This window comes from Pelobates fuscus, chromosome 10 (genome assembly GCF_036172605.1).
Source record: "Pelobates fuscus isolate aPelFus1 chromosome 10, aPelFus1.pri, whole genome shotgun sequence".
Taxonomy (NCBI): domain Eukaryota; kingdom Metazoa; phylum Chordata; class Amphibia; order Anura; family Pelobatidae; genus Pelobates; species Pelobates fuscus.
In genome coordinates, this window is record NC_086326.1 from 4363460 (window position 1) to 4387121 (window position 23662).

Genomic DNA, 23662 nt, shown 5'->3' on the forward strand with positions numbered 1-23662 from the left:
GCTTGTAAGCCAGAAATCATTACACACATTGCCAGCTGGCAAAAGGCTGAGGAATCAAGCGACTCTCTGTGCTAAGGCTTCATCGTCCTACCGCATTGGAAATCAATTCTTTAATACAATTAGTGTACAGCCAATTCAACGTATCATTCATTTTCCAATAGCCTGACAATTTAGCAGTAGAAGCATTGGTGGGGGCCTCGTTACGTTCCATCTCATTCCAATTTATTACATAGTAAAAGTTTTATTCCTCTTCCTTTAACATGCAAGGATTGGCCTCCTGATCACACATTACATTTGCTGAGTTTATTTTATTTGATTAGTTAGCTTGGATTTATCCATTCTATTAAAGCAAATGCTGTCTTGCATCTCGCTGTAGTTAAGGTGACCGTGTCAAATTAAATAAGTACTTATGTCTGCCTTGAGTATCAGGATATCCAAACATGGTTTTCATAAGGTGTGCCACTGGGTTGGTAGCTCTGACAACTGACTAATGCTTTACCCCTTCACTATTAATGAATTTATTAAAGGGTTAATCTAAGCACCATCACCACTTCAGTGATGGTGCTTGAAGTCTGTGCAGCATTTTGCTTTCAAACGTTGCACATGCATATTTTAACTCCCTGTGCTGTCTATCAAGTAACTCCACCTCCGTCTGCGAACACTTGGTTGTGTGTTAATGGTTGTATTGTGGATAATTCCTTCTTGCCAAAACAGAGTGCTGACACCGTCCCCATCAGCTGTATTGGTTAAGATTTATTATTATTTATAAAGTTTCAACAAATTCCCAGAAGGTTGCTTCCTGCACACTCCGCATGGGAGCCTGGATTGAATGGCACAGCCCCATATTCGCACCATTCCATCACCCTGGCAATACAAGTGAAGGGAGGTAAAAGTCATGAAATGTTTCAAGCATACATTTGCTGGAATATGGCCGTGTATAAATTACATTTTATGCCCAACAGATTTTCACTTGGGTTCCAAATTTTCATCCAACATGAATACTGGCTTTATTGGAGAGGCATACCCACCCACGGTCTGTCACGTAATGTATAGAAACCTTGTATGGAGCTCACACGTTGTACACTCGGAAATCTTACTTCACTCATACATTAAATGTTCTTTACACCACTTACCGGTATTTTGTTTTGGAAAGTTTTCACAGTGCTGCTTAGTGTTGTTGATTTGGGAATATAAACTTAATTGAATGACATTGGTTTTGTTCCTGTCTTTTAGTTAAACCTGATGAACTGCCTTATTTATTGTACTGATCTGTGATACAAAGAGCCGGAAGTGTTTGCTTTTGTCATGTTTGTGAGTGGGATCAAAAAAGTTGCAGAAGATCTGTTCTTTTTGTCTCCATAACAACACAAAGGCACTTCATTGATCCTCTCTGCTTGACTTTGCATTAATATTCCCACTGAAATTTGCATCTATTCTTAAAAGAGCGCACATATTGAGGACTTCAGTAGGCTGAATGTGTGGAGGTGGAATTGATTACTTTTAGCCTTTATTTCCTGATTAATTAGCTTACAGCAAAAACAAACAAAACCTTTTATCTTGGCGCGTACATGCATATCTTGTAGTAATTGTGGCGAAAGTAACCTCGCCACTGGTTCTTGGAGGGGCCTGATTGCCAGCCTCTTGCCCCAGGACTATGGCCCCTGCAATAGACCTGGCTAAAATACTATAAAAGGACTCGTTCGTGCAATTGGGACTAAATAGTTATGTTACCGAACAACCGCACAAACCAGAGACCACCCTTGTTAAGTCTCATTGATACTTTGAAACATTTCCACCGCAGTGTTCGTCTGGGTGGCCGCAATTCCTATGGACAACCATGAGGTGGCGGCCATCTTGTTCGAATGAACGCAGACAGCGGTGTTTGGGCATGAATCTTGTGGAACTAAAACCGGACACAGAAACTCTCGAACACAGCTGGACTTCCATCATCGCCTGCGTTCGGTTCTATACACTTAAGAAGACACTGTTCAGTGGAATCGTTCGTCTAAATAAGGGGAACGAGCTCCAGGGTAGAACTATGGATTCCGTTCGGTAGTTTGTTCACTTTTAAAACTACCGAGCTAGACCGACTGCAAGCCCTGATTCTTTGGAACTGTTTTGGGCATGGGACAATGCGCGCGGTCAAATAAATGACTTCCAGGAAATTCCAGAACCCCTTAACTGATCTGGGTGATTTTTGGATATGTTGGTCACCCAGATCATCTGGGGATTTAAATTGTGTGGGGGATTTGTATGTTTTAAAAGCATTTTAGGGGTTTTATAAAAATGTTTTGTTTGGAGATAATTGAGTTTAGTTCAGTGCTTGACTCAATTATCTCCCAGGTACAGAGGAGAGATTCATATATTATGTGTAGGAGTGTCCTTGATCTGAGATTCAATATAATTGTGTATTTGTTTCTCTTGTCAAGTCCAGTCCATCGTGGTTTACTCTGAAGTCCAGGGGGGAGTGTTCCTTGCATGGGGACTTTCATAAAAGGCAAGTTGTGGCTACCGTTAAACGAGTTCGTGCTTACCCTCAACATAGTCTCATCTCGTGTGGGGGGAAACGGCTGTATCTACACTGGGGATTGCTATATCACTATACATTATAATCACTTGTTCTTTTAAGAGCATATTGCTACACTCTCTTGGAGGTTAGGTCTGCCCACTGGAAGCCGGATCCTGGTCGTTGGTCCAGGTTGGGTGGAGGACAGAGACCCCAACCAAGCTGTAACACTACAGTGCTGATGGTGTCTGGTGCGGTGCTTGTGGTACTCGGTTAACACTAAAGAAGCAGCGATTGGCAGAGGCACCCGGTCGAGGTGCCAGGCGGTCCGTCACAGTCATGTTGTATTGATATTAAGAAAGAACAAAAACCTAAACAAAACTTAATGCATCCTCTACATCACATCCAAATGTAAAAGGTCTAACTTGATTCTGTCCATCTCTATAGACTTGTGATGTTTTGTTTTCCTGGCCCTATAGTTTCCCTTTAAAATTGTCCCTTTAAAAGAATAATTTACAATATTTATATAAATGATAAAGGGGAAACCGTAAATTAAACCATTACAAATTGTTACAGGAACAGAATGTTGACGAGGATTCTGCCCAGACAAACTTCCTCTAGGACAGGCTTCCCCAAACTCTGGCACTCAAGATGGTGCTTAACTACAACTCCCATTATTCTCAGCTTATTTCATTCATAGAATCATGGTTTGGGGAAGCCTGCTCTAGAGGTAGCAAGGTTAATATATGCAGATGCCACGCAAATCTACCTGTCCTCTCCTGATCTCTCCCCGTCCGTCTTGACTAGTGTCTCTGACTGCCTCTCTGCTATTCCTAACTGGATGGCTGCCCACTTCTTTAAACTCAACTTGACCAAACCTGAAATTCTGGTCTTTCTTCCCTCAAGTGTTGTTACGCCTGTGTCTGTCTCCCTCCAAGTCAACGGTTATACCATCCGCTCCACCACGCAGGCTCGCTGCCTAGGTGTTCTCTTCGACTCCGACCTCTCCTTCACGCCTCATGTTCAGTCTATCGACAAATCCTGCCACTTCCATCTTAAAAACATTGCGCGCATCCGACCCTACTTAACGCCAGATGCGACTTAGGTGCTGGTCCATTACACTATCCTTTCTCGCCATGACTACTGTAATCCGCTTCTCAGTGGTTTTACGTGCTCCTAACTTGCGCCGTTACAGTCCATAATGAATTCGGCGGCGAGGCTCATCTTACTCGCCTCCCACGCCTCACCCTTCTGTCAGTCCCTACATTAGCTTCCTGTAAGATATAGGGTTCAATTTAAAATTCTGGTTCTTGCTTTCAAACCTCTACATAATACTGCTCCCACCTATCTATGCTCCCTAATCCACAAGTATGTCCCGTCTAGGCCCTTACGCTCTGCTGAAGACATACGTCTATCTTCTTCATAATAGCGTATCAATTAAACTGTTAGTAGCTCCCGACTGATTCCTCTCTTTCAACTGTCATTAGTCTAATACTATCCTTACCTTTTGTGTCCCTTTATCCCACTCCCTCTAGCATGTAAGCTCACTGAGCAGGGCCCTCAATCCCTCTGTTCCTGTCACTATACCCCACTCCGTCTAACTTGTAAACTGAGCAGGGCCCTCAATCCCTCTGTTCCTGTCCCTATACCCCACTCCCTCTAACATGTAAGCTCACTGAGCAGTGCCCTCAATCCCTCTGTTACTGTGTCACTATACCCCACTACCTCTAACATGTAAGCTCACTGAGCAGGGCCCTCAATCCCTCTGTTACTGTGTCCCTATACCCCACTACCTCTAACATGTAAACTCACTGAGCAGGGCCCTCAATCCCTCTGTTACTGTGTCCCTATACCCCACTCCCTCTAACATGTAAACTCACTGAGCAGGGCCCTCAATCCCTCTGTTACTGTGTCCCTATACCCCACTCCCTCTAACATGTAAGCTCACTGAGCAGGGCCCTCAATCCCTCTTACTGTGTTACTATACCCCACTCCCTCTAGCATGTAAGCTCATTGAGCAGGACCCTCAATCCCTCTGTTCCTGTGTGTCCAACTTGTCTGGTTACAACTACATGTCTGTTCGTCCACCCTCTGTAAAGCGCTACGGAATTTGTTGGCGCTATGTAAATAACTTGTGTTAAAGGACTCCTGAAACCATAACAATGTCAATGCCCAGAGTTTTCCTTTAATACGACCCAGTGTTGGGAGTTATATTACTTGTATTACAGATATTCTATTTTCTCTATCCATTCTTGATGCATTTTGTTACAAGTAGCATTTTGTTTCCAGGAAGTCTATTAGCCATTGGTGTTATATATATATATCATATAGGCTGATACTTAAGGTAGTTTTGAGAAGGAAATCTTTTCTTCGATCTTGTCCTTGCATTGATTTTTCAGAAATTGAAATGTGGAAGATTTAAACTAATTGGTTCAATCGGGATAGCAATGCTCTTATAGGTGACTGCTAACGGTATGAAGCGGTGGCTCCCAGCAAATCTCCTGGAAGTAGCTTCTAACTTGATGTGACGCGGCTTTACTGCTCTGCTTGCTGCCAGCGACTCTTACCCTATAACCATAAGCAAATTGATCTGACACATGGTATTCAGTAAGACTTCCTTGGCTGCCGAGGGAGAAATTCCTTGGAGTGAGCGGCCTGCAGTCAATTACTCAGATACAATCCTCATTGATCTCTGCTCAGCATTTTGACCCAGCAGAGAACAAAACGGCCCAGAAACATGTAGAGCTACTCCACAATATGTACAATGCAAATTAGTCAGGTTTTAACACTGATTTCACAATGGTCACCCTGGGTGTTTACAACTTTCATACACATTAAAGTTTGAAGGAATCTGTCACTGAAATTACACCAGTGAATGAAAGTGCCTTTAAGGGTGTGGCTTTTTTGGTGTCCTGACCCCCTTCCTCATTTATATTTGAAAGAATTGAAAGGTTTAGTAATTGTCACAATCCAGATTAGACCTGGCACAGGCACACACTAACCGGAACAAAGGACAGAGTTTAACAATGGTTAACGGTAAGCGTAGATAGGGAGAGGTACAGAGGTGTGGATTTCTACAATGAAACTTAATTGCAGAGGTCACACACATTTTGAATGTATAAGTAGCTGTAGTAAAACTGGTAACAGTTCTTCGTTAAACAGTTAATCCAAGCAGTATATATGTTACTGCTTGCTGGCATAGTTTTGGTGTTAGGAGTGCCCTGGACCCATTTTTTGGTAATAGGGCAATCTCTTTACAGCGGTTGTTACCAGAGTCACTACCGTGCGCTGGGGGGGCCCTCAATGGCTGGTGACTTGCAACCAGCTTATGCTGTTTCTGCCGGTCATTCATTGGCTGAGTGTGTCAGCTTACTGCTCCCAGCCAATTAAGGCAACTCTCTGCTTAAATAATATACACAGAATGGACATTAGCGAGTCTGGAACAGTCTGGAAACATTGCACATATAGACTCCAGGTACCATGACCATTTTAAAAATCACTGAAGTGGCAATGGTGCTTGGAGTATTATGTTATTATTTATATTGCATTCCGCAGCACTTTACAATGGGTGGACGAACAGACATGTAGTTGTAACCAGACAAGTTGGACACACAGGAACAGAGGGGTTGAGGGCCCTGCTCAATGAGCTTACATGCTAGAGGGAGTGGGGTAAAGTGACACAAAAAGGTAAGGATAGTATTAAACTAGTGACAGTTGCAAGAGAGGCGTTAGTCCGGAGCTATTAACAGTTTAACTCGCTTTTATGAAGAAGTGGGTTTTTAATGATTTTTTCACAGGAATGGTGCAGCCCTCGAGAAGTCTTAAAGGCGAGCATCAGAGGTGGGAGTACGGACAGAGCATAGACGTAGGTCTTCAGCAGATCGTAAGGGCCTAGACGGGACATACTTGTGGATTAGGGAGGATAGATAGGTGGGAGCAGCATTATGTCGAAGTTTGAAGGCAAGAACCAGAATTTTAAATTAAGCCCTATATCTTACAGGAAGCCAATGTAGGGACTGACAGAAGGGTGAGGCGTGGGTGGACAGGAAGATGAGCCTAGCTATCGCATTCATTATGGACTGTAACGGTGCAGTTGGGAGCACGTAAGACCACTGACAAGCGGATTACAGTCGTCAATGACCAGCACCTTAGTTGCATCTGGCGTTAAGTAGGGTCGGATGCGCGTGATGTTTTTGAGATGGAAACGACCGGATTTGGTGATTAGACTGAACATGAGGCGTGATGGAGAGGTCGGAGTCAGAGAACATCTAGGCAGCGAGCCTGCGTGGTGGAGCTGATGGTATCACCGTTGACTTGGAGGGAGATACACAGGAGTAACAACACTTGAGGGATAAAAGACCAGAATTTTTAGTTTTGGTCAAGTTTAGTTTAAGGAAGTGGGCAGCCATCCAGTTAGAAATAGCAGAGAGGCAGTCAGAGACGCTAGTCAAGAGGGACGGGGAGAGATCAGGAGAGGACAGGTAGATTTGCGTGTCATCCACATAGAAATGATATTGGAAGCCATGTGGCTGAGTTTAGCAAGGGAAGCAGTATAGATGGAGAACAGTAGGGGACCAAGGACTGATCCTTGGGGGACACCAACAGAGAGGAGTTGGGGAGAAGAAGCAGAGTCAGAGAAAGAATCACTGAAAGAGCACTGGGAGAGGTAGTGTCAGGGTCTTACCTGAGTTGGGAGTCTGTAGCGCAGATATGTTGCTCACCCTTGCAGATAGCCACAGGCCGAGGTGGTCAGGTAAGAATTCACCTGGCCTGTGGGTCTGTGCACGGGGGCTGTGCAGGATGCAGTACCAAATACGCAGGACAGGCAAGGACAGAACCAGCAGGATAGTCGAGGGATAGCCGAGGTCAAAGGATGCCAGAGGTCAGAATAAACGTAGTCAGAAGCCGAGGTCAAATATACGAAGCAGATAAACTGGAACACTGGTACGACACAGGAACACTAGATCAAAGACTTGACACTGAGCACAGGGCGAGGCTGGGTTTAAATACCCTGCTGATGATCGATCAGAGTCAGGTGAGACACAGACAAGTCAAGGTGCAGCCCCCGGTGTAGTAGCCATGCCAGGATGAACAAGACCGGAATCAGTAGTCTCTGTGTAAAGCCGCTGTGGCTCAGAGGGAGAAAGCAGGACTAGGACTGATAAGTTCCACGGTTCAAGTCCCCTGTTGGGAACTCCAGGAGCGACCACGTCTGGCCGTCTGTCTCACAGGTGAGAACCCTGACAGGTAGGAGGAGCACCTGGAGACAACAATATTTTGTATGCCAATATTGCGGAGGATGAGAAGAAGCTGTTGATGATCAATAGTGTCAAAAGCCGCAGGCAGATCAAGGAGAATTAAGACAGAGTAGTGACCATGAGATTTTGCAGCGAGTAGATCATTGGATATTTTGGTCAGTGCCGTTTCCACAGAGTGCTTAGCATGAAAGCCAGACTGAAGCGGGTCTAGCAGAGCGTTGGACTCGAGGAAGTCTGTCAATCTCGCATACACAACTCTTTCAAAGATCTTGGATGCAAAAGGCAGTAGCGAGATAGGGTGGTAGTTGGAAGGGGAGTTGGGGTCAAGGTTGGGCTTCTTTAGAATTGGGGTTACATGTTTGAAGGGCGATGGAAATATACCAGAGGGGAGAGAGAGATTGAGAATTTTAGTGAGAGGTGGAGAAAGAAGACAGAGTACGGATGAGATGCGAGGGAATTGGATCTAGGGAGCAGGTGGTGGGCCGGGAAGACTGGAGCAGAATCTTCTTCCAATGAGTAACTCAAGGGTTACTTTTCCTACTGAATATGAATAAAAGATGTTCAGGTTTTTAAATAAATTAATGCTTATAAAACCTGTTCTTACAAGCTAATTGTAATTAAGAAAGCAATGTTGTGGTATATGTTTGTGCTATAGAACTGTAATATTTGCACAGTTTTGGGAAACACATGTAGAAGTGCAGCTTGTGGGATATCGGACACATGACCATGTGACTTTGCGTAAAGCCAATCATCACTGCTACTTCTATACGTCGTTTGTAAGACAATGAAAACTTGGAACGTCTGGAATTCACTTTGTAAAACCACATGATGTGCTACACCTGTATAGTGTAGAAAGAGTCTGAAAACGTTGTAGTACTGGGAGAGCCATTGCGACACAGCCTGGTGAAGGACTGAATGTGAACTTATCGGGCAGGGTAAACATTCGATTTAATCAGTTTGAAGTAGGTTAGCTATTGGCCAGAAACTGTGAATTCCCATTCTCTGTGGCTTCACATCCGCTTGCGGGTAGTCTCTTACTAGTGAACCTGTGGGAAGCAACCCTCTTATTGTAATTAGCTGCTCTTGGGTGTTGTGCAATACCTATAAAGAGAATTTGGAATTTGATTTCCCAATGAGGTAGAGATTCTGGAAATTACCTGAAGAAGCTTACGAGGTAATTTACTAAAGTGAGAATTCAAATGAAAGGCTAGGGTAGCTGAACTGACAGCATAACTGACTGATGGCGTTTCCAGTTAGGCTATTTTAACCTTAAATTTAAAAATTCACTTCAAAGTCGCCTAGATTTCTCATATTCGTGGAGAACACTGTTAAAAAAAAAAAATAATAATAAAAAATAATAATAATTTTAAATGTATTTATGAAATATCTGGAATAATGAACTGGCCAAGAGAAGAGCTGGCCACCGTGGATGTCAAAACCTGGAAACTACTCACGATGAATGGAGGATTCCACCTGAAATTCAGCACCCAGGTAGGAAGGAGGCCGGAGCACGAGTGCCAAGGCCACAGTCCTGGATGAAACAGAGTATCCACCAGAACATCACAAAGATGACTCCAAAGATGAACTGCTAAGGGAATATCCTAAACAACCTATAGAGAATCCAGAAAAGGAGATTCCATGGCAAGACAAACCTCTCCATAGGGCGTGCCACTGGCAAATAGTGGCCAACTCCCTTCCCTGTCACAGGTGCCTCATTCCATGGCCCTATTGAACCATGCCCTGCAGAGTCCCAGGAGGAAGCATTTTCCAAAAAAGTTGATTAATGTGGGTTAAGCTGTTCTGAGGAAAGTCCCACACTGGGACTGAAATGTCAACCTGTTTTGGCAACACTGTATGCCAAGCATGTAAAACTCGTGGCCCACAAAGAATATCTTTGCGGCCTGGCAAGCCGTGTGTTAACATGTTAAGGCAGAGTAGGCACCTGCTCCCTCCACATTGGGGGGCCTACTCTGTCTTAACATGGTGGTGGATGCATCCACCACTCACCGGGGATGAGCAGAAGGTGGATGCAGCGAGGGAGCTCAGTCTTCCTGCTCCTCACTGCAGGGTGCTGGAATATGATGTCATTTCGGCACCCGGCATCATTAAAACAGAGCGCGTGATGGAGCAGGAAGGGAGACACTAAGGAGAGGCCCCACACCAGCTCCCAAAGGTAAGGAGCAATAAATAAAATGGTTTAAGTGTGTGTTAGTGTTGCGATGGCTGCGGCTCGACAGTGGAGGACCTGGAGGTGCACGGAGGCACGCCACGTTACATTCTGACATGTCGATGTGCTCCACCTTCACAAGGAGTAGTGGGAGGATCCACTTTGGCACAGGGTGCGGACAGTGCCAGAGGCTGGACTCCGGAGTCTCATACTGGCGGTGGCAATGCGAGTGGAGTCTGCTTGCTAGCTAATAGTGGTGTTTTTGTTTTGTTTAGTAGAGGGGGGGGAGGGGGGGACTGGAGTTTAGAAGAGGGGGATGCTAGGTTTTTTTATATACTGTACTTTTCAAAACAAACCTACGTATCTATGAAAATTAAAGTTTTGGGTTTTTTTTGGGTTGGGGGGGGGGGGGGGGGGGTTTGCAGCCCACATAAACGTAAACCTTGTTTATTAGGCCCGGGCTAGCATTTACGTTTAACTTGCTTGCTGTATGCACTTTAACATGCACGCTTTAACCGATACCATGAGTGCAGATTATTACATTCTATTACTAATTGTTTTGTAACTTCCTGTCTGGCACCTGGGATTTATATTTTTGAAATTATGAACATTTGAGTCTGTGTGCAGAGAACTATCTCCATTTACTATCTATCTGTAACGGATCTCCCTGTACCTGTACATCCCTGTGTGGGGGACTTGTTCTAACCTCTCCCAGGGACTGGACGACGCATTCCTGGGAGCTGGAGTCCACATAGTTCTGGGAGTAGAAGCTGGAATGCTTTAATCTGGCCAGATGGCCTGCTTTTATACAATAGCCCCTACAAGGGGTCTCCCACACAAAACAGGGAAATCCCTCCCAGGATCCTCTGTGCCTCTGGGAGCTAATTCCCTGAGCAAACACTTATAAGTTGATTATCTCTCATGGACAAAAAATATAACCATTTACAAAATACAAATAAAATACACGAAAACCCCACAAAAGTCACATCCACTGATAGCCCTGATCTGGGTGAGCAACATATCCAAAAATCACCCAAATCGGTTCAGGGGTTCGGGTTTTCCATGGAGGTCCCGTTTTTGACCGACCGTACACGTGGCTTAAGCCCAAAATAGTTCCATGAAATCCGTGCTAGCGGTCGGTCAACTTCAGTAACATAAAAATGAATAAAATACCGAACGTAGTCTCTTTTTGAACCGTGGAGCTTGTTCCCCTCATCCATAATATGAAAAAGGTGAATTATGGTTAAACCACATATAGCGCAAATTCCAGGTTTTGTTTACAGTTTTATTTTTTTAAATCCCAACTTGTCCAATTAGCTCAATCCTTAAGGGGTTAATGCTGTTGCTGATCTGTGTGTGTGTGTACATACTATATGTATGTTAAAACTTTGTTTCAGAATAGATTACAGAATGCCTGAGATGTTGCAAGTCTCCCTTTCTCCACCTTGTTTTGTAGAAGAGTCTGATCTCTCCTCAGAACAATAATAAAAATCAATATGGATCACTTTGTTTGGGGGGTATGTGGCAAAATGACACATTTATCTTTAATAAAAGACTGCAGGGATGTCTGTGTTTTCAAGCACTTAAGCCTTGGTGTTTGGGACTAAATTGCTCTCTTAGGGAGAGCTGCACGTTCTGTGAAAGGGTTGCTTTCTTCAGGATTAGACCTTATCGGGAAAGTTAAGTGTTCGCTGCTGCTTCCCCTCATTCAGCCCTTGTAATTGGCTTTTATTTAAAATGTCTTTGCAATTCTGTATAATTGGTAAACATTTTATTTTCATTGCACACGACTGTTGTGGAACTGCAAAAATTAATGCAATTTAAACCTTGCCATTGTAAGACACACAAAATAGATTAACCTGCCGTTCTCGGGTGGGAAAAGTAGCAGATGACATTTCCTGGTACATGGAAATTAGACTGAAAATCTGCTTCTTGATGTGGTTTTAGATTGTGACATTTTCCTGATGCATCTCTTTCTTGGAAAACATTTTTTGAGGAAGGCTGAACTTGATGGACGCAAGTCTCTTTTCAGCTATGTAACTATGTAATTACCGTTTTTGTAGATGCTGTTTAGTTTTTTTAGAGGGAGAGTATCCCAGTTACCCTACCTCCCCCTCCTCTCCTTTCATCTCTTCTGATAACAAATAAAAAAATCTCCCCTTGATGTAGCCCTCCTGCTGCAGACTCCTCCTCCTTATTCCTTACTCTTTGCATGTATTCTTCGAGAGAAAACACCCTATGGAGAGTTCATAACGTTTCTTGACTCCTCCTTCTCCAGGACCGCATTTGTTGATCGTTCCGCCATTTTTTTGTTGTGCAGATTTTGGTGTTCTCCTGACAGTGTTGTTAACGGGAAGTCTAACCTTTGAGGTGGGCAATGTTTGGTTTCTCACTCCAGTCAAAATTTTACATTTTTCACAGGGATGAGTAATTTCGTACAGGATGCAAGAATATTATTCTTATGATGCAGATGCATCCAACACCACCATTGAATGAACCATTTGCATCAGATGCCAGCCTATGCCATACCTGCAGTGCAAAATGAGATTTAAAGGACCACTATAGTGCCCTGAGGGCTCTAGGGGGTGGAAGGGGTTAAACTTACCTCTTTCTTCAGCGCCGGGCAGGGGACTCTCCTCCTCCTTGGTTGAATGTGCATGCGCAGCAGGAGCCGCGCGCGCATTCAGCCAGTCCATAGGAAAGCATTCTCAATGCTTTCCTATGGACGCTGGCGTCTTCTCACTGTGAATCACAGTGAGAAGCGCTTTTAGCGGCTGTCAGTGAGACAGCCACTAGAGGCTGGATTAACCCATTTGTAAACATAGCAGTTTTATAGAAGAAAGGGTGAAGTGGTCAGGGTGCCTATAGTGGTCCTTTAATGTAAAATAAGCATATTTCTATAAAGCAAAACATTAACTATTACTCCCTTTATGTTTCGAATGACTAAAAATATCACAGGCTTGTTTTAAGGCATACCTGAATGTGCATTGTAAAGGAGCACTCTGTCTGCAGTTGACTCCCTTTTTTTTTTAAATGTATTATGGAGATAAAGGTAAGATTACTGAATAGAATTAGCCATGTGGTTTTTTTTATTTTTTATTTATTTTATTATTTTTTATGAATTAATCTGCTGTTCCTCGCAGTTTTTCCATACAAGATATTTAGTACTTCCAGGGGGTACTTGACCTCACATTTAATTTTAATTCTGTTCAAGGAGAGGGAGCTCCTGTTACCATAACCGGAGTAAGGAACCTTGGTAGATAAGGTGCCGAAGGGTCCCTTGTAGAAATTACTGTAAAATAAGAATCTTGGAAATCCTCTAAAAACTAAACAATAAATACCTTTCCCCTTCAATGTCCCCAATTCTCAGACAGCACGTATTCTAATTCAATACAGTGTGGAGCGTGCGTATTTGTGGAATAATGTGTCAGATTGTAAAATAAACTGTACAAATTATAAATATCTTCTGTGCCATTGCACCTCTGGTGTTTATAGATCCTGAGACCTGGAGCTTCCATATCTATCCAGTACCAGTATACAAATAAATTGCAAATTCTGCTGCATGTATATTTCTTTTTATCTTGCTTCCAGTGCGAGTTTTGTATGTGATCAAGAGGCTGTTCTGTGAGTCTAGTACTGAGTGCCTGTTGAAGCCTAATTTTGAAATGAAAGCTATGATTGCTGTGTGCTGTTTGTAAGCTCTTAGACTTCCCTGACGGTTATTGCTTCCTGTAATTGCACATGGTCGCTGTCATCTTGCGTACATCACCCAGCTAATAATCAGACTTTAATTGCGTTCTTGTCTACCTATATGTACCCAGAGAATATTTAACTTGTTTTGTTTTCTCCGTCTATTGATTTTTTGTTTTGTTAATCTTTTAACCTTTGATGTCAGTCTGGTGGAGCTTTTTGGGTAAGTGCAGCTTACAAATCCAGGATTATGTACCTATTGGTTGAGTTTCATTGAGAGTGTATAGAGAAAATGAGGGGTGGGGGGTGTATCTTTTTTTGGAATACGGTTGAAATTTTCCTTTTTTGGGTGGAGTGATGTTATTTAAAGGGATATGCCAACCCTATAACCAAACGAAGTGGGATTTGCATTTTTTTTAAATATTGTTTATATATGGCCAACCTTTTGGGTGCCTGCGGTGTTCCTGGTATTTTGTTCATAGTGCCTTTGCTCGTTTACATAGTCGTATATAGCAGTATAATATATAGTAGATAAATATTATGGAATTTCTTGGAGTTTGTTGATGCACCCATACTCTGCACATTGCTGTGCAGCTCTGATATTCATTTTGTTTGGAAGGTCTGAGCTCCTTCGAAGTTGGCACTCAGAACAGAGAGAACAAGAGAGATTTGGGTCTGAATTATTTTTTTTCCCCCTCTTAAAGAGAAAGCTGTATGAGTCCATTGTGTATTGGGTGAGGTTGAAGCATTTTACCGGTTTAATGTGGGTGTTCATTCTAACATATGACTTTGTCCCCATCGGACTTTGTGAATAGTGATTGGATTCCCCCCCCACCCTCCCCAATGATGTGAGATTTTAACAGTAAACGTCATTTCCAGCACAGTGACATTTTCTCGATGGCTGTGTTTTGATTTGCCTCTTGGACAGCATAATGTATGAGCAGATGGAGGTTGCTAGCTTCTTATTACTGCTAATTGCAGGAAATGCCTCTTTGATCCTAATTTCGGAGATTAACTGGCAGGGATGTTTACGTCTTCCGCCCCTCTGCGCATCCTTTTTTTTTTGTAAATGTAGCAATTAGACCACCAAAAAATCCTTGATTATTCTCATTGAAAGTCTGCATGAACAGGTCGTTTAAGCTGCTAACTGCTCCATTTGAACTATTTGGTATTTAATGTCTTCTTGCATAGTCTGTTGACTGTTTGAACGATCAGATAATTTGATCTCCCCATTACAGAGCTAAGAGTACAGGTGTGTTCCTGGGACAGTATAGTAGCTGGTACTGTATCACCTCTACTGGAAGACCATTTGTGTTTACTAATCTTTCTGCAAGTGTCCTCCTTATTCTCCCTACCAGCTTTCCACAAACACGTCATCTTCTTGTTCTCTCATTTGTTGACCTCTTTAAATTTCTGCCATGCAATGAATGCCTGGTCAGTTCTCTGCTCAATTGAAATTAGTTTCCTGTAACATTAAGGATTACCTTATGCATTGTAATGCCACGTAAAGGCATCAGAATTAACTATTTGTTTTATATGTAATTGAGGTTTCTTTCACCAATTAACGTGGCAGATTAATGTTCTTGTGAATTGATTTGTTATAGCATAAGTTAAATTATTTGTAGCCATAACTGTCTTTATAATTCAGCATTAATTGCCCCATTCCACCGTAGCAATTGAACAAGCAGCACTAAAGACAAAGATTAGTGTTTAAAATATATCTCAATCACATTTATTCAATATATGCTATTTATGGTACCCAGAAAAATAATCTGATTAATGTTGAAATACACACTATGAACTATATCTGTTCCATTACCTCTGGGACAAATTATTATTTTTTTATTTTTTTTATAACTTTGTCCATCATCATATTATCATTGTAACCAATTATTTCCTTGCTACAGGTGGAATTAATTAAAGGGAATTCTCAAAGCATCGGACTGATCATGGTACAAGCTCGAGATGGAGACACTGGCCATGTCTGCGTAGAGAGTGTAACTCCGAACTCTCCGGCAGCTATTGCTGATCTGAAAAAGGGAGATCGTCTGATTGCTATAGGAGGTACACATTCACACCTAGTGCCTTTATGTGCAAATACATGTATTGCCAGAGTAGATCTGACTGCAACACAAAAAGAAGGGTTACAGCGCAGCCCAGGGGAGCGAGGTTACAGCGCAGCCCAGGGGAGCGAGGTTACAGCGCATCTACCTAGATAGATATTCCCTTTCTGTAGCACAGAATATGTGCACACACCAGCCAATGCTAGTTTTCTCACGTCTACATATCCGATAAGTAGGTTTTTAAATCCTATATATTTCCTAATTACTTGGAACATACTGATATAAGGAAAGCAGGTGTAAAGTGTTACTCCAACCCCTATCTTTAATGACTTATAGGGCATTACTACCAAGTCCCTCCTCCGATAAAGCCTGTAAATATTTTTTCTTATCTGGATTCAGACGCTGTCTTCCTCGTCCTAACATCGTCTTGGCACTTGCATGGTCCAGTCATATTCTTCTCATAGAGAAGCCTGTGATTGGACCAGTTTGCCGACTCAGACTGTAGGCATACTGCTAGGAGGGAGATTTCAGTTTAAAAGAAGCAAAAAAGCCAAGTTACAGAGGGAGGTGGTAGGGAGCACTCACCGCAAATGAGAAATGAAGTGAAAGGCTATTTTCACATTGCCAGTTCACTGCCTGCAGTGGTGACGATTTTACATCTGTTGCTAGCACGCACAAGATTGATATTAGTCAACCGGAGGAGTATTCTAAGCTGCTGAATAATTTGTGCTGGAGGTGCTAAAAATAACTCTGCACACCCAGACTTCTACCACAATGATCACTTTAAATCACTGAAGTGGTTATGGTGGTTGGAGTAACCATTTCATTTGCCTTACTGGACTATTAATGTTTCTACATAAAGAGACAAACTAGATACCAATATCTTGTTTAATAAAAATAAAAATAAATCTCCCTTTATCTTTTGTGGTTTTATTTACCTCCCTTGGTCTGTCTGTCATTTTGTTTAGCTATGCAATATTCTGTTAGGACATATTAACGGTCCCTTTCTTTTTAACAGGTATCAAAGTGACTTCATCTGTTCAAGCCTCGAAGCTTATCAAACAAGCTGGAGATAGAGTTCTTGTATTCTATGAAAGACCTGCTGGTCAAAATCAGCATGGTGGCGGCGGCTTGCAAGAGACATTTGGGCAGTTGGAAGATTCCACTTTTGGACCAACACCATTTACTCCAAATTTTGAGGAGGATTCAACAAGCTTGCTTGTAGATACTGAAAACAAAGAGTTGGACTCAGAGTTTGAGGATCTTGCCTGCGAGATCAAGCCTACTGGAGAGCTGAAGGAGGATGTTTTCCTTCCAGTATCTCAAAGTCCTAAACGTGTTGTGGCAAATCTTTCTACTAAACCTATGGGTTCGATATCACCTATTCTAAATAGAAAGATGAACTTGCCAAGTTACCAAACTTCTTCAAAAACCCAGGCAAAACCCACCAAGACGGTTCCTCCAGAAAACCAAGATTCTGTACAGCAAAACAGGCTTTTAACAGGATCTAGTAACAGACCACCTGTACCCCCAAGGCCCCAAGTAAAACTTACCTTAACTACCTGTGAAACTATAAGCGCTTTGGAAACTACAGAGCCTGTTGTGGATAAACCAGAGAAGCCACTTCCAACATCCACAAATGGTGACAAGCTGGCAGAGAAATCTGTAAAACCTGTGGAACTAGTGGATGAGGTTGCTCCCCAGAAAGCCAATACGCTGAAGCAGGATGCTGCAAAGGATAAAGTATCAGAAAGTTCTGCGAGCACAAAGGATAGTGTAGATGATCAGCATGTCTGGGAATCTCCAGAAGTGCTGTTTAAGAATCGTCAAGGCCGTTGGCCCAGATCATCATGTCTCTTCGAAGTCGAAGGCTACCACAGATACTTGAATGTAGCTCTATGGTGCAGAGACTCTTTTAAGACAGGGAGTCTTTGTTGTGTAGGACATGTCAGTATCAAACTAGAAGACATTGCATTAGAATGCCTCTCAACAACATCCCTGGAGTATCTTACAACCTTCAGGTTGAATGCCCCGGAGCCCAAAGCAGCAGTCAGCAGAACAGCTTTAAGAAGTCTAAGTATGCACAAGGGATTTAATGAAAAGTATTGCTATGGGGACATCACTTTGAACTTCAAGTATTTGATGGAAGGAGAGTCTGAGAATTCTAGCATGCAGCTCGAAAAAGAAAGAGATGTCAGCTTTATGGAAGACATGGCCCTGCTTCAGAAAGAAGAGGTGCAAATGTCCCACATGGTTTTTACTGAAACCAAACACAATTTCCAAGATACACAGTTTCAGAATTCTACCCTTTGCGATCACTGTAAGAAAAAAGTGTGGACTAAAGCTGCCTCGCAGTGCATGACTTGTGGCTATGTTTGCCATAAGAAATGCCAAGAGAAATGCTTAGCGGAAAATCCATATTGTGTAGCTTTAGAAAAGAGAGCTGATCTTGAATCTAAATCTTTGGGCAATAGAACTACGGGTATTACCAGACATATCATAAACACCAGTTCCCGTCTCTTAAATTTACGTCAAGCCCCCAAAACACGGCAGCCAGAGCAAGGCAGTGATCTTGTGGAGCCTTCTCCAAAGCACACTCCAAACACTTCTGACAACGAGAGCAGCGACACAGAGACAGGTGGTGCAAACAGCCCTTCTAAGAGAGCTTCCAGTGGAACAGGAAAGCTTGTCCGAAAAGAAGGCGGCTTGGATGACAGTGTTTTTATCGCTGTTAAAGAAATCGGCCGTGATCTCTACAGAGGACTGCCAACTGAAGAAAGGATCCAGAAGTTGGAATTCATGTTGGACAAACTGCAGAATGAGATAGATCAAGAACTGGAACATAACAACTCGCTATTGAAGGAGGAGAAAGAAGCCACTGACACTAGGAGAAAAGCACTTCTTTCTGCGGCTTTGTCCAAATCCGGAGAGAGGCTCCAAGCTCTCACCCTCCTTATGATTCATTATCGAGCTGGTATTGAGGACATTGAATCTTTAGAAAACTCCTCTTTGGCACAGCCCAGGAAAACTGCTAAATACGAGGAGGAATCTGTGGCTACATTAGAAGTGGAGAACAATGATGAAGATGAGCTTGTTCAGGAGGAGCAGGAAGTGTTAAGCTACATATCTGAACAAAAGCCCCTGGACTCCCCAGAAGCAGAGTAGCCTTTGGAAGTGCTCTCTAAAACTTTTTTTTTTTTTTTTTTTTTTTTTAACCACGGATATAAAATTACAAATAATATATTTGCACTCCAATCAACATAATGTATTGTCTGCATCTAAAGTAACAAGCAGAAGGCAGAACAGGTTCACAGTGCATCCGGAGAGGTAGCCAATAATTCCATAGTAAGGGTTCACAAAGTGGAAGCCTCCAACCTGGATTGGAACTGGTACTACGGATGGTGTACATATCAGTCAGGAACTATAGCAGGCTCAATATAGCCATTGATGGTCCAAATGACTGTGCTAGCAAACTGACATTCGAAAGCTCTGTGATAAAGTTTGTCAATTTAAATGGGCTTTAGTTTGTTTCACAGACTGCGGCCAAACGCAGTATACTAGAATTGGGAATGCAATGCTGGCTCCACCTTAGAGATACATATATATCTATTTTGCTGTTCTCATGCACCGTAACTTGTATATTTAGTTGCTCAGATTAATTCTTTATAAATCCATCTCTAGCTGCCATCCACATTTTATTTATATTTTATCATCTGTGTATTATGTGTCACATGAAAGAATAGAATATATTTGGGAGAATTAAGAAAAAAGATAAATATATATACACACTATGTGATTTCATATGAAAGCTGATTCTATAATAAAGTAAGACTGAGAACAGTCAAGAGAAGGACATTTTCAGTGCTACATGGTGTCATTCCAGTGTAAACCATAGCAACCAAAGATTTATAGTAAAGTTGAAGATGTTAATAATCCCTTTTCCAGCGTACAGCAGATGGAATGAATCCAGGTGTAGCAGCGCTCTGATGGGAATAGCAGGATACTCGTTTACACACAAACGTTCATTCTTAACGATATACAGATTTTTGGCAGACTGAAGTAAAGGTGAAGCATACCTTCAGTTTTTGTACTCTCCTTTCTCCATACAATTTCAGATTGTAATTTAACATTATGTAAACCTCTTTCACTAAGCATGCAGGACTAGATGGTTTACGTTAGGAGTGTTAATGTGAGTGAGGATCTTTGCAATACTCTGACCCTCTCCCTTCATTACATAGGGGTATAGCATATAGAGATGGTATGGGTTTTACAATTCACTCATACGCAGTAAAAGACCAGTAACAATGCTTTTAAATGGGATTATGTTGGTAATTTGTCAGGGTTTTTTTTATGCAAATGAAGTGGCGTTGGCGTAAGGCACTTTGGTAAACGGATAAAGAGGTAAATGGATGTGCTCACGTTGAACTTGGAGTAATATCAGGCGAGTGTCCCAGGCTATATGAATGTAGCTCACTCTCCATATTCTGTCAGTCTATACAACTTGGGTCCCATGGGCCGATTTATATCCATTTCTAGTTTCCTGAAACGCACTATTCCTTCATTTCATCTTATAGGGACCCTATAGGTAGGTCATGGCTTCAAACATGATGTTTTGGGGAAGGTATGACCATTCTAGTGCTTGTCTGAGCACTACCCCTTGTAGGGGATGTGATAAACCCACCTTGTTCAGTTTGTGTGCTGATTAAACAAATTGTCTACATTTTGACCGAAACATTTTTTACAAGTTACAAATTGATGATCATGAGATTTCTCTAAAATTCCTTAATACCTCTTTAGATAATGCACACTGTTGGGACACTGGACAGAAAGGAATTGATTGATTAATTCTTGTACCGTCATGGAATTAGTCTTATTGCGTGCATTGCATAAACCAAAACCAAGATCCTTTCATTTCACAACAGGCGCCCGTGTTCAGATTTAGTTTACGATTCATTTTTTTGTATCAGAATTTTAAGCTAAAATAGAAAAGAAAATCTCCAGTTCAGCATTTTTTTATTTTTTTTGTTCAGGTCTTCTAGCCCAAGATTTGCAGTCCTTTATTGCTTTCACACTTCACATTTTCCAGGGTTTTGTTTAGTTGTAGAATTTGAATTGTGGAAGCTTTAACAAAGAAGGATTTTACAATATTTCAACTCCTCCTTTATCAGTTTTCAAGCTACACATAATGACTTCATTTTAGGATAACCACAAAAAATAGCTACTATTGCAACTTAAACCATCTCTAAAACGTGTAAATAAAGAATCTGTTCTTATAATTATTGGGGTCCCATTTTATTCATATGGGGAGCCATCATTCTAACCCATAGCATCCGTAATTGGTTGTGGACATGACTCATGGTTTCCCTTTGTGTCCCTGTGCACCATGGGAAATGTAGGCTTCAAATGCTGCAGTGCCAAATGTTTGCCATTGCTGCATTGTGTTACTAGATACGACGAATACAATATTGCAGCTAAACGTAATCGGCATCCTCTTGCCGATCACCTGAACTTTCCACGTACCCGGAAATTATTCTTTCTGGTTTCGAAGTCGCTGTTGATCCTGATATTTTTGATCATTTACTAAATAATTATTCTGAGATGAAATCTAATTTATTCTTAGCAATTCAGGTTATCCTGGAATCTGTCTTGGGACGGGCCCTCTTTCAGTAATTACATTTCCTCCTAGACCTAGAGCATACACAATTTAATTTGTTAATTGGGATTTATAAAGAATTTTAAGCCAAAGGCGCACTATCACCAGAAAAGGGTTTATGTTGGTAGTGCATATTAAATGACAGAATTGGCAAGATTGGGAGTTTATGGACAAAGGTTAAATTGTTTGGAATATCAAACCTACGGTATATAGTTTACCTATAGACTATCTTTGTCTTCCAGCTTCAGTTATCCCAGTATCTCCTGTTTTGACCATAACAATTCCTGTAGAAATCTACATCCAAGTGAACGCTTCAAGCTAACATACAGCAATGTCACCCATTTCTATTGCACCCGTTATTACCGCTCTGTCACCGGCTGGGGGGGTCACTTCATCACTATAGCATTTGTTTGGACTTGTTTTTGTAATTGTCTTTCATGCATCGGACGGGCTGGGGAAACAAATCGGTTAATATGATGCTGCTAATTACCATTTATCTTTTGTAACGTTTAAAATAAATGTAGTGCAATATTTTTTATATACATTAAAGGAAACGACGATGTCACTGGGGAAAAGAGAATATACAAAACTGTCTTGATCCTGCTGCAGTGAATTGTGTTTTAACTGGAAAAGGATGTAATCTTTTACATTCATAATGTAATCTTTACAACAATGCTTGATTGTAAATAGCTTCAGTAATAAAACAATTAATTGCAGGATTGTTTGGTTATCAATGGTGATCTAAAGTCATTATTATCCTGTCGTTCTTTGCCCACATCATAAACCGTTTTATGCTCTCTCTAGAAAGCAACACGTTTCTGGTTTCATACAGTGTTTGTGTGTTTTTGTATTTATAACATTTGTAGTCGAAGGCTCACTACTGCAAGCCATGGCATACCCTCCTTGGGTAAATTTCTACCCCCCCGAAACTAAACTTTCAATATCAAAGTGCTAGGACATATGGCAATTTTGAGCCCCCTGTAATTTAAATGTTTTTGACCGAATGCATTTCCCCCAGGCCTAACTCTGCTGGCAACTTCCGATATACAGGAGCAGTCCAGCAGTCTTATTATGTGAGGAAAAATCCCACATTAAGGAAATGCAGGACTGTGCTTGTATGTTCTTGGTGGTCATGATATCCCCCGACCAATTTTAAGCTAAGCCTGCTATCTGCCAAATTCTGGGCTAGATTACATGTTGAACAGCATGAGACTGCATTCTGCAAACAACCTCACAAAATATGGATCATTTCAAAGCCTTGGCATTCGATCAGGAGAGACATGAATTTCTACATTTCAATTATCATTTCAGCCAGTCCACTTGATGGAAGTACGGATATATTTAAAAGGTATTCAGTAAACTAGAAGTGCGATGTATACTGGAATAGTATGAACTTAATCTGGGGTTACTGCATGCTTCCATCGGATCAGACAGTGGTGAAAAATAAATGGAAACCCTTCATATTGCTGAACTCCTACTTTACTTCCATTCTAATAACACATAGTGTGATTGAACATTAAAAATTTATTTGTAAAAACAAGTGATTGTGGTACCTCCTGCAGCAGCTTTGTCTTCAACCAGATATAGGCTGTAGCTTTTTCTTCCAGTATTGGCCCATTCCTCTAAATGGAGCTTCTTGAAAGATATTTTGATATTTTCTTCCGTGAGTCTCACCACAACCTATTCAGTTGGTTAAGATCAGGCTAGTTTTATTGGGCTTTCCAAGTAATACGTTTCTGTTTGGAACATTCTTCTCGGATTTCCATGCTTGTGTTAGGATAGTTCTAATACTTCATAACCTCCATCCTGTTGAGCTTCAGCTCACGTGTTGATGTCCTGACCTTTTCCGTTAGATTTAAATCGTAGTATCCCCAATAGACCCTCCTTGGATAAAGCAGGCCCAATATGTAATAGATCCTACAATCCTAAATTGTTGCCAGGATGATATAATTTTATTGGAATTCGTTCAAATAATGGTTATCGTTTATGCTGAGAAATCTCTTCTGGACTCCACTAACAGGTTTGATGGCCCCCGGTTCTCTTTGGCAAATCTGGGACAGGTGACTGATGGATGTGTGTGGTGAAAAGACACTTGCAAAGTAGATTGTGTTCTCTGTTTCTTTCTTTATTAGGAATTGGTGACGTTTAGGTCACATGTTAGAACTGATTTATGTATGTTATTTATCCCTTAATAATTTGACTAATTTTATATTATTACAACAGCAAGACACAATGGGGTACAAGTCAGGTTCCTAACTAATCTGAGGTTCTTAACACCTTGGTTGTGACACCAATTACATTCTGTTGGGTCCTCGTTGCTCGGTA

General features: G+C 41.7%; 1 protein-coding gene across 1 annotated transcript in view; it reads left to right on the top strand.

Annotated features, from left to right (window-relative positions):
- Positions 1–22053, top strand: part of PDZD8 (PDZ domain containing 8) — an 88220-nt gene extending 66167 nt beyond the window's left edge. Inside the window, exons 4-5 of the mRNA XM_063434673.1 lie at positions 15529–15685; positions 16703–22053. Of these exons, the coding sequence (XP_063290743.1) occupies positions 15529–15685; positions 16703–18849 (2304 nt within the window). The 3' untranslated portion in view covers positions 18850–22053. The remainder of the gene's footprint in view (positions 1–15528; positions 15686–16702) is intronic.
- Positions 22054–23662: the final 1609 nt, after the last annotated feature.